The 12,699-nt window shown below is 40.2% G+C and overlaps 1 protein-coding gene across 7 annotated transcripts in view; it reads right to left on the bottom strand.

The window, feature by feature from the left end:
* LOC113054967 (low-density lipoprotein receptor-related protein 1-like) overlaps positions 1–12,699 on the bottom strand; it is a 181,190-nt gene that overhangs the window by 17,272 nt on the left and 151,219 nt on the right. For all 7 annotated transcript variants that reach the window (XM_026220795.1, XM_026220798.1, XM_026220797.1 and 4 more), the window contains 11 exons: positions 12,100–12,222; positions 9,807–9,929; positions 9,086–9,223; positions 8,853–8,984; positions 8,341–8,460; positions 7,582–7,853; positions 6,160–6,338; positions 5,858–5,964; positions 5,649–5,768; positions 5,055–5,231; positions 4,770–4,910 (listed from right to left, as the gene is read on the bottom strand). In XM_026220795.1, coding sequence (XP_026076580.1) covers positions 4,770–4,910; positions 5,055–5,231; positions 5,649–5,768; positions 5,858–5,964; positions 6,160–6,338; positions 7,582–7,853; positions 8,341–8,460; positions 8,853–8,984; positions 9,086–9,223; positions 9,807–9,929; positions 12,100–12,222 — 1,632 coding nt within the window. The remainder of the gene's footprint in view (positions 1–4,769; positions 4,911–5,054; positions 5,232–5,648; positions 5,769–5,857; positions 5,965–6,159; positions 6,339–7,581; positions 7,854–8,340; positions 8,461–8,852; positions 8,985–9,085; positions 9,224–9,806; positions 9,930–12,099; positions 12,223–12,699) is intronic.

The raw sequence follows: 12,699 nt of genomic DNA, 5'->3' as shown, positions 1-12,699 counted from the left end.
CTTTTCAGAGAGTGAGGCCAGTTACTTTGTTTTCCCATGTACTGACTGACAGTTCTCCTGTCCTCATATTAAGAGAATAAGGAGTAACTGCAGAGGCGTTGTGTGAACATGATGTAACTGTAGATCTAGAGTAAATGTCAACATGCATTTACTCTTCTCACTTACACAAAAACAGATTCAGTATTCCTCAAAATAACTAAAAACCATGAAATGCAAACTCAGAATATGACACAAACCTGAAATAATTAAATATATTAAATAATACAGATCATCATTTATGTATTAAATCCCATTTTATTAAACAATGTATTTGCTGCTGCTTTTCTGCTCAATTATCCAATTCAACCATACTAATAAGCGAAAATGACTTTAGATAAACAAACATCTTAAAACTATTTTTTTTTTATTATAATAAACAAACAAGCCAGGCCAGATGAGAAAAAGTAATGCAGAAGTAACTTTCCATAAAAAGTAATGCGATTAGTTAATCTTTAGGAAGTAACGCAATATTGTACTGCATTACTTAAGTAACTTTCCTCAACACTGCTTGTGACACACAAAGGAGGTAGACAACTAGACTTCATCCTTACCCATTGCTTCCCTTTCAAGGGAACTTCGAACTGTGTCCTCTAGGGGGTGCTATGGGGAACACCTCGTCGAGACCCGTGTCTGAAGCATAAATTGAAAAAACACCAACTTGTTGGCCGGCGACAGCCACTGACGTCACTACCGGCGCGACTATAAACAAGCACCGGGAGAACACGTCATTTTCTTCTTCGTCTTCACTGACTGTTCTGTTTGAAGCATGCATCTGAAAGAACTGGTAAGAGCGATCTTTCTCTGTTTATCATGGCGACAACTAGCAAGCGTTTAGACAATGTGTGCATCCGTGTCGTCATTATTTGACACATGCGATCTTTGCGTCATTTGTTTGAGTGAAGAGCATGCAAGCGATGTCTTTGAGGAGGCAATCTGTGTGCATTGTGAGCGTTTTTTCAATTAAAAAAAGCTCGTTCGTCTCTCTTCTGAAAAAAAAGGAAAAAAGGCAGCCATCTGCTTCCCGCGGATCAGGACCTATTGCTGCTGAGGCACGGAGGATAATGAGCTAGTGAGAATACAGGTGGATCTGTCTGAATGGGATAAAGAAAGAGCCTCGGGAGGATGATGTCATATCTTTAACACTTTCTGATACTGAGGTTAGTGCTCTGCTGGGTTTTTACCCAGAAAAAGCAGGATATATTTGAGGATGGTGAAAAAGCTGAGGCTGAGCCTTCTCAATTCTCCTGCCCTGCATATGTAGAGCTGTTGAAGGTTATTGATTGCGCCACAAAAAAAAAAAGACTTTCCATTAGAGTGAGCTAACAAGGTGACGCTGTGAGGCCAAAAAAAAAATCTTTTTAACCTCAGGTGAGCCTTCAATTTCTGCATGATCTCCATACAGAGATCAAGAAGAAATGAAAGATGCAGTTTTCTTCTCGCATCCATCGGTTTTGGCACGAAAGTAAATCTTCCAACATCGAGGTGATGCACGAAAACGTCTATGAGGAGATGCCCCCTGTAGAAAGAAACATCCTCTCTTAATCTCAATCCTTGTCATCTAAACCCCTTCAGAAAATCATCTCGCTTAAATGGCAAGGCATACGCAGTAGCAGGTCAGGCTGTGGCTTTATTACACACAATGCTGGTGCTTCAAGCATATCAGACTGATCTGCTAAGAGACCTGGATAGAGGCGAGGGCCTTTTTTCTGATCTGGTAGCTGAGCTGCGCCGCACCACATATCTCTCTTTGTGCTACCAAGCAGGCCGCCTCCGCCATGGGCAGCGGAGAGACATCTGTGGATCAACCTGGCAGACATCGGGAGGAAAGAAAAGGCTTTCTTCTCGAGGTTTCGCCTTCTGAACTTTTCGGTATTTCCGTTGAGACTGCGATTAAGAAGTTCAGGTAGATGAAGGCGTGCTCTGCTGCTTTCAGATCCTTCGTTCCACGAAGGTCCAGGTCTGAGCCAGAACAACATAGGGGTCCTGGCCTGTCTCGATCTGAGGATCAAAGACGGGCACAGAAGGCTAGTGTCACAACTCGCGCTCCTCCCCCACCTGCGGCAGGGGTTAGAGGAATCATGGGTCACGAGGAGGTAAGCAGAACCTAAGGGGTATGATCTAGACGAGGCAGCATTCTCGTCCAAATCTGAGTGATACCGAGGTCTCCTATGCTGAACCTATAATGTTTTTATGGTACTATGTTCATAGTAACCACCTGACTGATGGTCCAGACTAAAAGGAGGCGTCCCTTGAGTGCGGCTCCAGCGCAGGAGGGTGGGTGAGTAAATGTAACCCTCTCTGTATATACTTATGTGTATTTAACTGCTGGTGGTTACGTGTCTAATAAAATACTCTGTGAGTTTACTTTGCAGTGCTCAGTTACAGTGTTTACTAAACACTCACCAGCACCAGCAATCCGGCTTCATGTTCTGGTTTTAGGCAGCTGAGATCACAGGTTTCGGAGGGAGCCTCCTTGATCATCAGGCCTGGCACAGCACTGCAGGGAATTTCATGGATGTCCGGCGAGGTCACCCCGAGGGGTCTCCTGGCCGCTTAGGGGTGCTGTCGCATCTACCAGGAAGTGGAGGTGGCAGTTACAGAAGTCTTCTTGTACATGCTGCCTCAGGTGATGCTCCCCTTGTCTGAGGTTTCTAAAATTTGAGCTTGCCTCTCCCGTGCGATTCAGCACCTCTGTGATGCTTAGAAACCTTTAAGTACACACGCTAAGCGTACTTTGCGTACTTTCTCAAAACCACATGGTGGTCAGTGTGCATGTGAACACTTTGCACACTTTCTTAAATCCACGTAAGTCGTAAGTGTGCACGCAAGACTCTGCAAACTTTCTGAAATCTTGTACGGTAAGGGTTACGCATTCCGCTTCGTTCCCTTTCTTGAGATGATTAGAACTTGGTTCCTTGGGCTTCATTCAGCCAGTGTGTATTTGTTTATACACCTCAAGCATTGCTTCCCTCAACATGAGGGGTTATTTGGGTGATTCTCGTTGTAATTTAGCAGCACTCCCTTTTTTCCAAGAAGGGTCGCCTATGAGCGTGTTACTCTGAGCTCGGAGTTCTCCTGTCATATGAGACTGAGTTCTCTGTTTTTTCCCCAGAGCGCTCCAGTATTGTTTCCATAGATCGAGTTGATGACTCTCAAACATACTGTTTTGAGATGCACCATTCCATCTTTGAGCTGCTCTATCGGAGTGCCACGAGAGCCCCTCCTTAGAACAGTATTTGAAAATCCATGCTATGGTCTGAAATCCACACTTCGAAGAAATGAATGACGTGTTCTCCTGGTGCTTGTTTAGAGTCGTGCCGGTAGTGACATCAGAGGCTGTCAACGGCCAACAAGTTGGTGTTTTTTCAATGTATTCTTCAGACACGTCATGACGAGGTGCTCCCTATAGCAACCCCTAGAGGACGCAGTGTCTCGTTCCCTACTCAGGGAACCATGGTTACATTCGTAACCTGAGACATTTATCACTAACAACCATCTTGTCACTCACTTACATTTCTATGTCCACTTCTTTTCCAGTTTTCTGTCAGTCTCCTTTCATGCTCTGCACTGGCACTGACTGGACCACTGCAATACCCTTTTTGCCAGAAAGTATCTTCAAACTACCAAAGATGGCCCATGTCACACCTCACTACACATTTCTACCTGTATTCAATTCAAGGCTTTGCCACTGGCCTTCAGAACTGCCACTTCCAGTATACTCCAACAAGCTCATGCTCGCTCATGCCATGAACCTTCAGTGAACTGCTGGTGCCTAGCTGTTCCTTCACAATGAGAAACAAAAAACTTTCCAAAAACCTTCACAATAATCCATTCTTCTGCAGTGGAACAAACCCTCATCCACCCAATATGCTGAAACCACATTCAGTTTAAAATCAGGTAAAGACTCATCTATTCCACTTATCTTATCTACAGCCCAAAACCAAAAAAGCAAAAACAACTCTTTTCAAACTATATTTACAGTGGAAATTATGCACATGTATATGGGAACTGCAACTATTTTGCAGTTTTGTTTTATTTCTAAACCATTATATAGATATAAACCATTATAATTAGATATTATTCTGGCAGCTTTGACAAGCTGGACTAGTGCCATTCTGGATCTAATGTGTCCTCCTTCCTGTTACTGACTCATACTGCACAGGAGCATGCACAGTTAATGTGACCTGAAGCCAGGCACGGTGTCCCAAACTCGAAATTCAAGGCAAGTCTGCTTTATTGTCAATTCTTCCACATGTACAGCACATACAGAGAATTTAAACTATGTTACTATCAGACCCTTGGTGCAAACAGATAACACTAACAGTAGAACATAACAATTTAGATTTGACCCATCCAAGTGCACACACACAGCCAGAGCAGTGGGCAGCCATTTGTTGCTGCACCTGGTGAGTTGGAGATTCGGTGTCTTGTTGAGGGGCATCTCAGTTGCGGGTAATGAGTGCCTGTACTGAGACTCAAACCAGCAACCTTCAGGTTACAAGTCCAGCTCTCTATCATTAGGTCACAACTGCCCCACAAAACCACTGTTGTCAGCGGTGGGATTTGGCCCCAAAGAGACTAAATCCAGAGCCTTAGACCTCTTGGCCAGTCGTACTGCACCATGGCCTCTCACACTAACTAAACCAGTGTTCATTCAACAAATACCACATGCAATTTCATTATTTTTTTTCCTTTTTCAAGATTTTGAAAGGTCACATCTGTATACTCACAGACAGGGGACAGTGTTGGGGTGGGAACCTCCACGCAGGTGCCACTGTCCAGTATTCTGCCGTTTGGACACATGCAGACTGGGCCGCTGGGGCTGAGCAGACACAACCACTCACACTTCTTCCTGTCACATGGGTTGGCCACTATGATATAAAACAGTCATGATTACATGAAGCATTTTTGTTGAATGATCAAACTAACTTTCTACTTCTATTCATCTATCAATAATGCGGCAAAACTACATTGATTATTATCTTTTGTTTCACAGATTTATTTTCCAGACTTACTCTCTGGTTGTTTGTAAGGGTGGTAAAGGACCACATCTGTGGCATGGTTAATTCCTGTGGTCAGATGCTCCACTGAACTCTTGCCAAACTTGTTGACGCGGAAGACAAAGTTGTTGTGATAGGTCACACCGTATATGAAATCCTCAAAGATGTCGATACTGAAAGGCTGGTGCAAATCTAAGAAAGAGAAAAAAGACTTATCATTATTATTTTTATAAGTATAGCTCAAGATATTTTATAGTTCAAGTTTTCTAAATGATCATTTAGTGATGTAATAACTTATTCTTCAAAAAAAAAAAAAAAAATCTTATAAAATATTATAGTTAACTAAAACTAAGTCAATGTTTTCATCACCTGAATGAATAAACAATTAGTGAAATAAATATATAAAAAAAATGTAAACTTATTTTATTTAAACTAGTTGCTAATGCAATGTTTCCCATTTTCATTTGTTTAACTTAAAGTACATCTAAAATAATAATAAAAACATTAAAAACCCACACTAAAATAACTAAAACTCAAAAGTTCATAGGCACACTCCCGACATGAAGACTGTTAAAAAAGGTACGCAATTTAATATGCGAGTGACTCAACTGTTTTTAACGCTGGAGACAGCTATGACCGGATCTGTTCCATTCAGTCTGACGCTCCCGATAACAGAGAGTTTGGCATCCGCCCAGTACAGACGCTCATTGAAGTAATCCACAGCTAGACCTGGCAAACAAACCCAACAGAAGTCATGTTACGGGTGTCACAGGTGCTTGAATCCGTGTATGTGGTGTTTGATTCACATGATGACTGACCTGTGGGCCACTGGATGTTCTCATGCACCAGTGTCTCTCTCATGGTGCCGTCCATAGCGGCCGTCTCGATCTTAGGGTGGTTTCCCCAGTCAGCCCAGTACATGGTGCTTCAAAAATCAAAAGTTAACATACATTAGTTTTAAAACAAAGCCAACTACTTATTTCAGGAGTGTTAACCTTTACATTTGTTTGTGGTCGTTTACATTCAAAGTCAATTTCACTGTTATGTTGTGCACAAACAGAGCTAAAGCTTATGCTAAAGAATGCTGAGGAAGCATCCTTTCTGTTGATTTTCTGCTCACCCTCTCGGTGGGTCCACCACAATGGCGTAGGGCTCGTCAATCATGCCCGAGATGAGGGTCTTGCGATTGCGTCCGTTCATCTGTGCCACCTCGATGACATCACGACCTGAGTCCGTCCAGTAGATGTTGTTGGCCACCCAGTCCACAGCAATCCCACGAGGCATCTTCAGACCAGGGATCTACAACAAATCAAAGCTTACTTCAACTGTTCCTTGTTTGAAAGTCATTCTTAGTTTACTCCGCACTGTTATTCAGTTCTATTTTGCATGTTTGTAGGATTTTTTCTGTTAATATTTCTTTGTTGGTGGCAATAAAAGGTCATATTACTGTAAAAATTTCCTCTAAAATATTACTATTATTTCAATATTATCACCCAAAATCAAGAAAATGGGCAAAAATAACAAACATGGGTTTGTTTTATTTCACATGCACTGTAAACTAAAAAATGCAAAAATCATTAGGATATTAAGCAAAGATCATGTTCCATGAAGATATCTTGTACATTTCCTACCATAAATATCAAAACTAATTTTTTTTTTAAATTATTATTATGCCTTGCTGAGAATTAATTTGGACAACTTGAAAGATGATTTTCTTACTATTTAGATTTTTTTTGCACCCTCAGATTCCAGATTCTCAAATAACTAGTATTGTCTGATCCTTATAAACCATACATCAATGAAAAGATTAATTCAGCTTTCAGATGATGTATAAATCTCAATAATAATAATAAAAAATGACACTTAAGACTGGTTTTGTGGTCCGGGGTCACATTTAATGCATGCATGCATAACTAAATCTATAAAAGAGACAAATATTAATCCGTTTTTATTTTATAGCTAATCTATTTATTTATACATTCATTTTATTTCAGTTTTAGTTTGAACTGTTTTAGTAAATTGTTAAACTAATTGCAAATGAGAAACATTGCCTGACTACCAGCTGAAATAAAGTTTGTTTTTTAATTTAAATGAATATTTGTTTTATCATTTTATCATTTTTTTTAATTACTTAAAAAATAGTTTATTTTCTGTGAATGTGTGAGACTTCAGATTCAAGTTAATAACAAGAAGAATAACAGTAAAATAAAAACTATTTGCATTACAAACTAGTGTGTGTTCACTATTACAATAACATTGAATATATATATATATATATATATATATATATATATATATATATATATATATATATATATATATATATATATATATATATATATATATATATATATATATATAATAATATATATATATATATATAATATATGCAATATCAAGCAGCAAAACAGAATGTTTTCATAAGGTAAAATAACGGAAAGCGGAGGAGACCTGAAGTCACATTCAAGTCATAAAGGGCAGCACCTCTCTAAAGTTAAAATCATGGCAAGCATGTGGGGTTACATCCCTGAGCAGCACTGACCTCTAGATCAGTAACTCTGGAATTGGTCTGTCTCCGGTTGCGGTTGGAGTTGGGCGAGGCCGGTCCAGCAGAAGGCTGCTCGAAGGATGAGATTCTGCCCGTGTGCCAGTTGGTCCAGAAGATGCGTTTGGATTTGATGTGCAGGTCCATGGCATCGATTCGTACATTGGCATCTCCTTGGAAGGCCTGTTCATATATCCAGTTTTGCATTCCGGGATACAAACTGCGAATTTCATTATCATCGGCCACGTACAGAGCCTGTTTGTCACTGCCTAGAACGACAGATAGAAGAGCGTCCCAGCAGAAGGACAGAAAGAGACTGTAATACTGACCATATTTAATCCGAACAAATTTAGAACTAAACCTGCATACAATACAATATACTCTCATAAACTCATATGTAAAATAGAGAAAATCTCAAATCTCAACAATAATATCCCAACAAGGAATATATTTAATGTTGGATATAAACTTTGCCTGCATACATTCAGTATAGTCTCACATATCAAGATACACTATACATTATACTGCACAACTCTCTCTCTATAAACCTTATATAACTTTATATTATTGCAAATAATCTATATTATCGTGCAGTTTAGATCTGCTAAATGTGTCTATAAGGCAGAAATCAAGAGGATATCATGATACTGATAAAATAAGATATGAAGATAATTTAATAATTAAGATCAGGATTTTCTGTAAAACTTCCTTGAACCAGTATGCATCGTGTAAACCGGTACTGTATTTGAAACGTACTGTCAGCCTTGCAGGTGTCGTTCACTTTGACAAAGTTCTTGGAGCAGCTGCATTTGTGGGAGCCTTTGGTGTTGTTACAGATGTGAGAACAGATGCCAAACTGCTTGCACTCGTTCACATCTGTTGAGAGAGAATAATGAAAAAATACTGTCTCCGCCGAATGACATGATGATGCATTCATTCTGGTTTGATTCTGCTGGTTTAGTTTAGTGTTGTAATCATTACAAGAAAAAAGTCTTCTTTTTGAATCCTAATGTTGTGTTTATGACTGTTTGTGGAGGATTAGTTGAGCTGTGTTTGTATGTTGATGATAAATAAGCTGTGCTCTAGTTTTCATGTCATTATTGGTGTTTGATTAAAAATATGTGATCCGTAGGAGATTGAAAGTAAATTCTGTGTGCTTTCTTTTCTTTTACTCGTCATTTCCTACTAAAACAAAGGGTTTTAAAGCTTTATCAGCTATGGAAGGTATGTGTATTAATGAGCTGTTATTGTGTGCGCGGCACCGGTACCGGCGCAGGTTTGCGGGTGTGTTTTCTGGAAGCCAGGTTTGCAGGAGCAGAACGAGTCGGTTCTGTTCACTACACAGTGACCTTCATCTCCACACATACTGCGGTTGTTACGGCATTCATTCAGACCCGAATCTGTTCAGAGACACAGAACAACACAAGCATGCATTCAGTGTCACTCAATCTTTTGGTTTTGGCAAAAAGAAACCTGACAAACAACCAAACAGCTCCCTCACCTTTCTTGTTGCAGTTGATCTCATCAGAGCCGTAGTCCTCACAATCGTTGAAGAAATTGCAGCGCAGGTTAACGCTGATACACTTCCCAGTGCTGCAGGTAAACTCACCCTTCCCACAGACCGCAGGCGCAGGAGTTTCTGTCAGGAAACAGAGACCAGTTCACTTCAACTCACATCTGCTAGCAGGACTGTCTTCTGATACTGATCTGAGTCACACTATTTCTTGTGTGCTATGCTTAAAAACAAAAAGTTTTCTTGGCATGAAGTCACTGAAACATATTCACTGTGACTTGTGTGGTGCAGGACAATATTTGCACTGATCTTCAACTCAATTTAAGATTCAACCCCAAAAACATGCAACGTAACGGTTTGAAAGAGAACCTCCCTGGGTTATAGATATTTCTTCAGTTATAAAATCCAGCATATATAGGGTAGTGTTACCTATTTCAGTTATCTGAGTTATTATTCAATAATATTTACAGTATATGAGTTCCATACTGAACGTACTGTGACAGAGTTGTAAATATGACATGCATTAGGGTTAGTGTTAGTAATGAAAATAACTATTGGCTGTAACCACGCAGCAAACAAACAAACATATGTATATACTAATATCTTCAGTTAGAAACGGCCCATGAAAATGATGTTGAACTTTAAGAAAATAACATGCAAAAAAACAGGACATTTTGGAAGAAATCAGCCAGGAATAGTAATGACTCACGGCAGTGGAGTTCATCACTGTTGTCTCCGCAGTGGTCAACGCCGTCACATTGTTTAGACACTGGCAGACACACTCGGTCATTATAGCACCGGAACTGTCTGGTGGGAGGACACTGGGATCTCTCTGAAACACACACAATAAACACATCTGAATCTTCAGACCATTTCACCAGCAGAGTCAGACCGAACACCACAAATAAAGCTCATCTAAGGCCCGTTTCACACTTCTTCACACCCACATTAACAGGTTGCAATATTCACACTGAATGTGAAGGATAAAGTCCCTGACGCGTACACACAGAGGTTAAAGGGTGCAGTGCAGTAATGTGGTGAAAAGGTGGTTTGTGTCATAGCTGTTACTTTCTTGTGTATTTAATTACACTTGCAAGGAAAGAATCTGTTAATTTCTGAAACATATCTAAATATTTACAATAATTCCATTAAATTATTTACAATGATGTAACGTGAAAATCTGAGCAGAGCACATCCAAAATAAGTGAAAACAAAGACAGCGCTTACATGGAGCCAAACTCATACAGAATTCTGACACTGAAGTGCATCAGATTCCAATCAGAACTTAAGGCTGGTTCACACGGCAGGATAATTAGGCCGATTTTAGCCCCGATTCAGCCCTTCCGACAATTTTAGGATGCTCCGATTATCGTAAAATAATCTGATCAAATATTCCTGCCGTGTGTGGTGTGTTAAGACTGCTCTCCTCTGCTCGGAAGAATGTCGGGACCGCTCCGATCTCAAATCGGGGATATCCAACATGTTGGATTTATTTTGCCCGATTTCTTCTCATGTGTGGTGTCCCCCGAGGACAAACAATCACGCAGCCTGTGGACTGTGGCGTGTAGCCAATCAGAAAGCGAGGTGACGAGGCAGTGATAGTACCGGGAAACAAAATCAAAACAGCCGGCGTATATAATATAACAAATATAACAAATACAAATAAAGTCGATGGGCATAACTACATCCACAACTGCAGTCCACCAGAGTACATGGAAACAAATATATGAACGTTTATTTCAACGGTTATTAATCTGTGTAGTACGTAACAACATTTCTATGAGATAAAACAACAACTTATCTCCATATCATGATATAGCAAGTATAGTCCATGCTCGCGTTGTCTCCACCTCTTTGACCATCGCCTTTTCTTATTTTTCTTATGTTTTTTTCCCCGTTAAAAACAAAGCACAAACTATGGCCACTGCATCCTCTTCGTCCACCATGATTGTTTACTCTAAAGTCACGCTTGATCTCGAGGGATTTTGCGAGATTTCCCGTCTGACCTGGGAATGCTCGGGAGTCAAATCAGTTCGTGTGTGATGTGTTGATATTGCCGTGTGCCTGCACACCACACACGGAACGACCAAAACTGTTAGACCCGTGATTTTTTATCGCCGTGTGTGGGGTCTCTCAGGTTTGGAAAATCTGCCGACAATTTTAAAATCGTCCCGTGTGAACCAGGCCTTAGAATCAAAATCATCGTGATCAAACAATGCAAAATATCTTTCATTTGTGAAGTGTTTAATTCACTGAATTATTCAAAAACAGGCACTGGCCGATGGGAATTTAAAGCTGTGCTAGGGAACTTTTGACGCTCTAGCGGTTAATACACATAACTGCTTGCGTCTTGCGGAAGAACATTGTAGCCGGAACTACTTCTCTCTGTTTATGTCTATGAAGAATCACAAAGGTACTGGGTTACTCCGCCGCAGTACCCCCGAAGCAATCTAAAATAGTCTGAATATAAACACTTATTATAGGTGCACCCTAGTGATTCAGGACAAGCCAAAAACACGGTTTGGAAAATGGATTCATGGTGTACTCGCTTATTATATACATTTTTCTACATTTTGAACACAAACAAAGTTACGGACCCCAGCTCTGATTGGTTGTTTCTTACCGGGAGCGGTCTGTAACTGCAAATGGCAATAGGACCACTGGGAGGAGCCAGAGGAGCTTGATTTTTTCACAGATTATCTGTCTCATATTCTACTGTCAGGATATAATGACAGGTTTAACAAATATGTAAAAAATATATTTTTTACAAAAGTTACCTACTGCAGCTTTAATATACAAATCACCTTGTATTTAATTTCCCACATACAATTAATTTTTATTTTTTATGTTATATAAAATTACAAAGCCTGACGCAAGATTTGGGTCATATTGTCCACCCCTATCATACTTGCATGTGCCACGGTTCTGGGAGATATTTAGGAGAGAGTCTGAGGGGAAAATGAAGTGCTAATCGAGCTGGGGAAGAACAATGAAGTACTCACTGCACACGTCTGGATTCTCATCTGAATTGTCTCCGCAGTCGTCCTCCCCGTCACACATCCAGCCCAGCGGCTTACACAGAGTGTTATTACACTGAAACTCATCCAGAGGGCAGAATCGACCCGCTGCGCACACACACACACACACACACACACACACATTCTTGCGCAGGCCCACTCATGGGGCCCACCAGTTTTTTTATGCGTTGTGGGATCCACCCTTTCCAGTGGTCCTACACTGCTATAAAAACAACATTAGATCTAAAAAAAAATCTCAATCATTAATATCACTTCAATTTGATAAATTTCTAAAGTTTTGTCGAAAAAGGTATTTGGCCCCTTGTGGGGAACGTTTCTAGGATTGCCGACTTGAGAGGTCCGCCCACATACACACATATATACCAAGTTTTTATATGTTAATGGGGCCCAAGGTCACTATCTGCAGCTGCTGACAACAGCCTTTATTATTACTCCCAGTTCCCTTATTTTGGACTAAAATAGTTATTTTTGTAATGAGTAACTATGTATATATGTGAAACTTTCCATCTGCCTTTACAGATTACAAGACATACGGCTTCAAAGACAGTTTTATAACAAAACTGA

Source organism: Carassius auratus, chromosome 36 (assembly GCF_003368295.1).
Source record: "Carassius auratus strain Wakin chromosome 36, ASM336829v1, whole genome shotgun sequence".
In the NCBI taxonomy this organism is placed as follows: Eukaryota; Metazoa; Chordata; class Actinopteri; order Cypriniformes; family Cyprinidae; genus Carassius; species Carassius auratus.
This window is presented reverse-complemented; position numbering and strand designations above follow the sequence as displayed.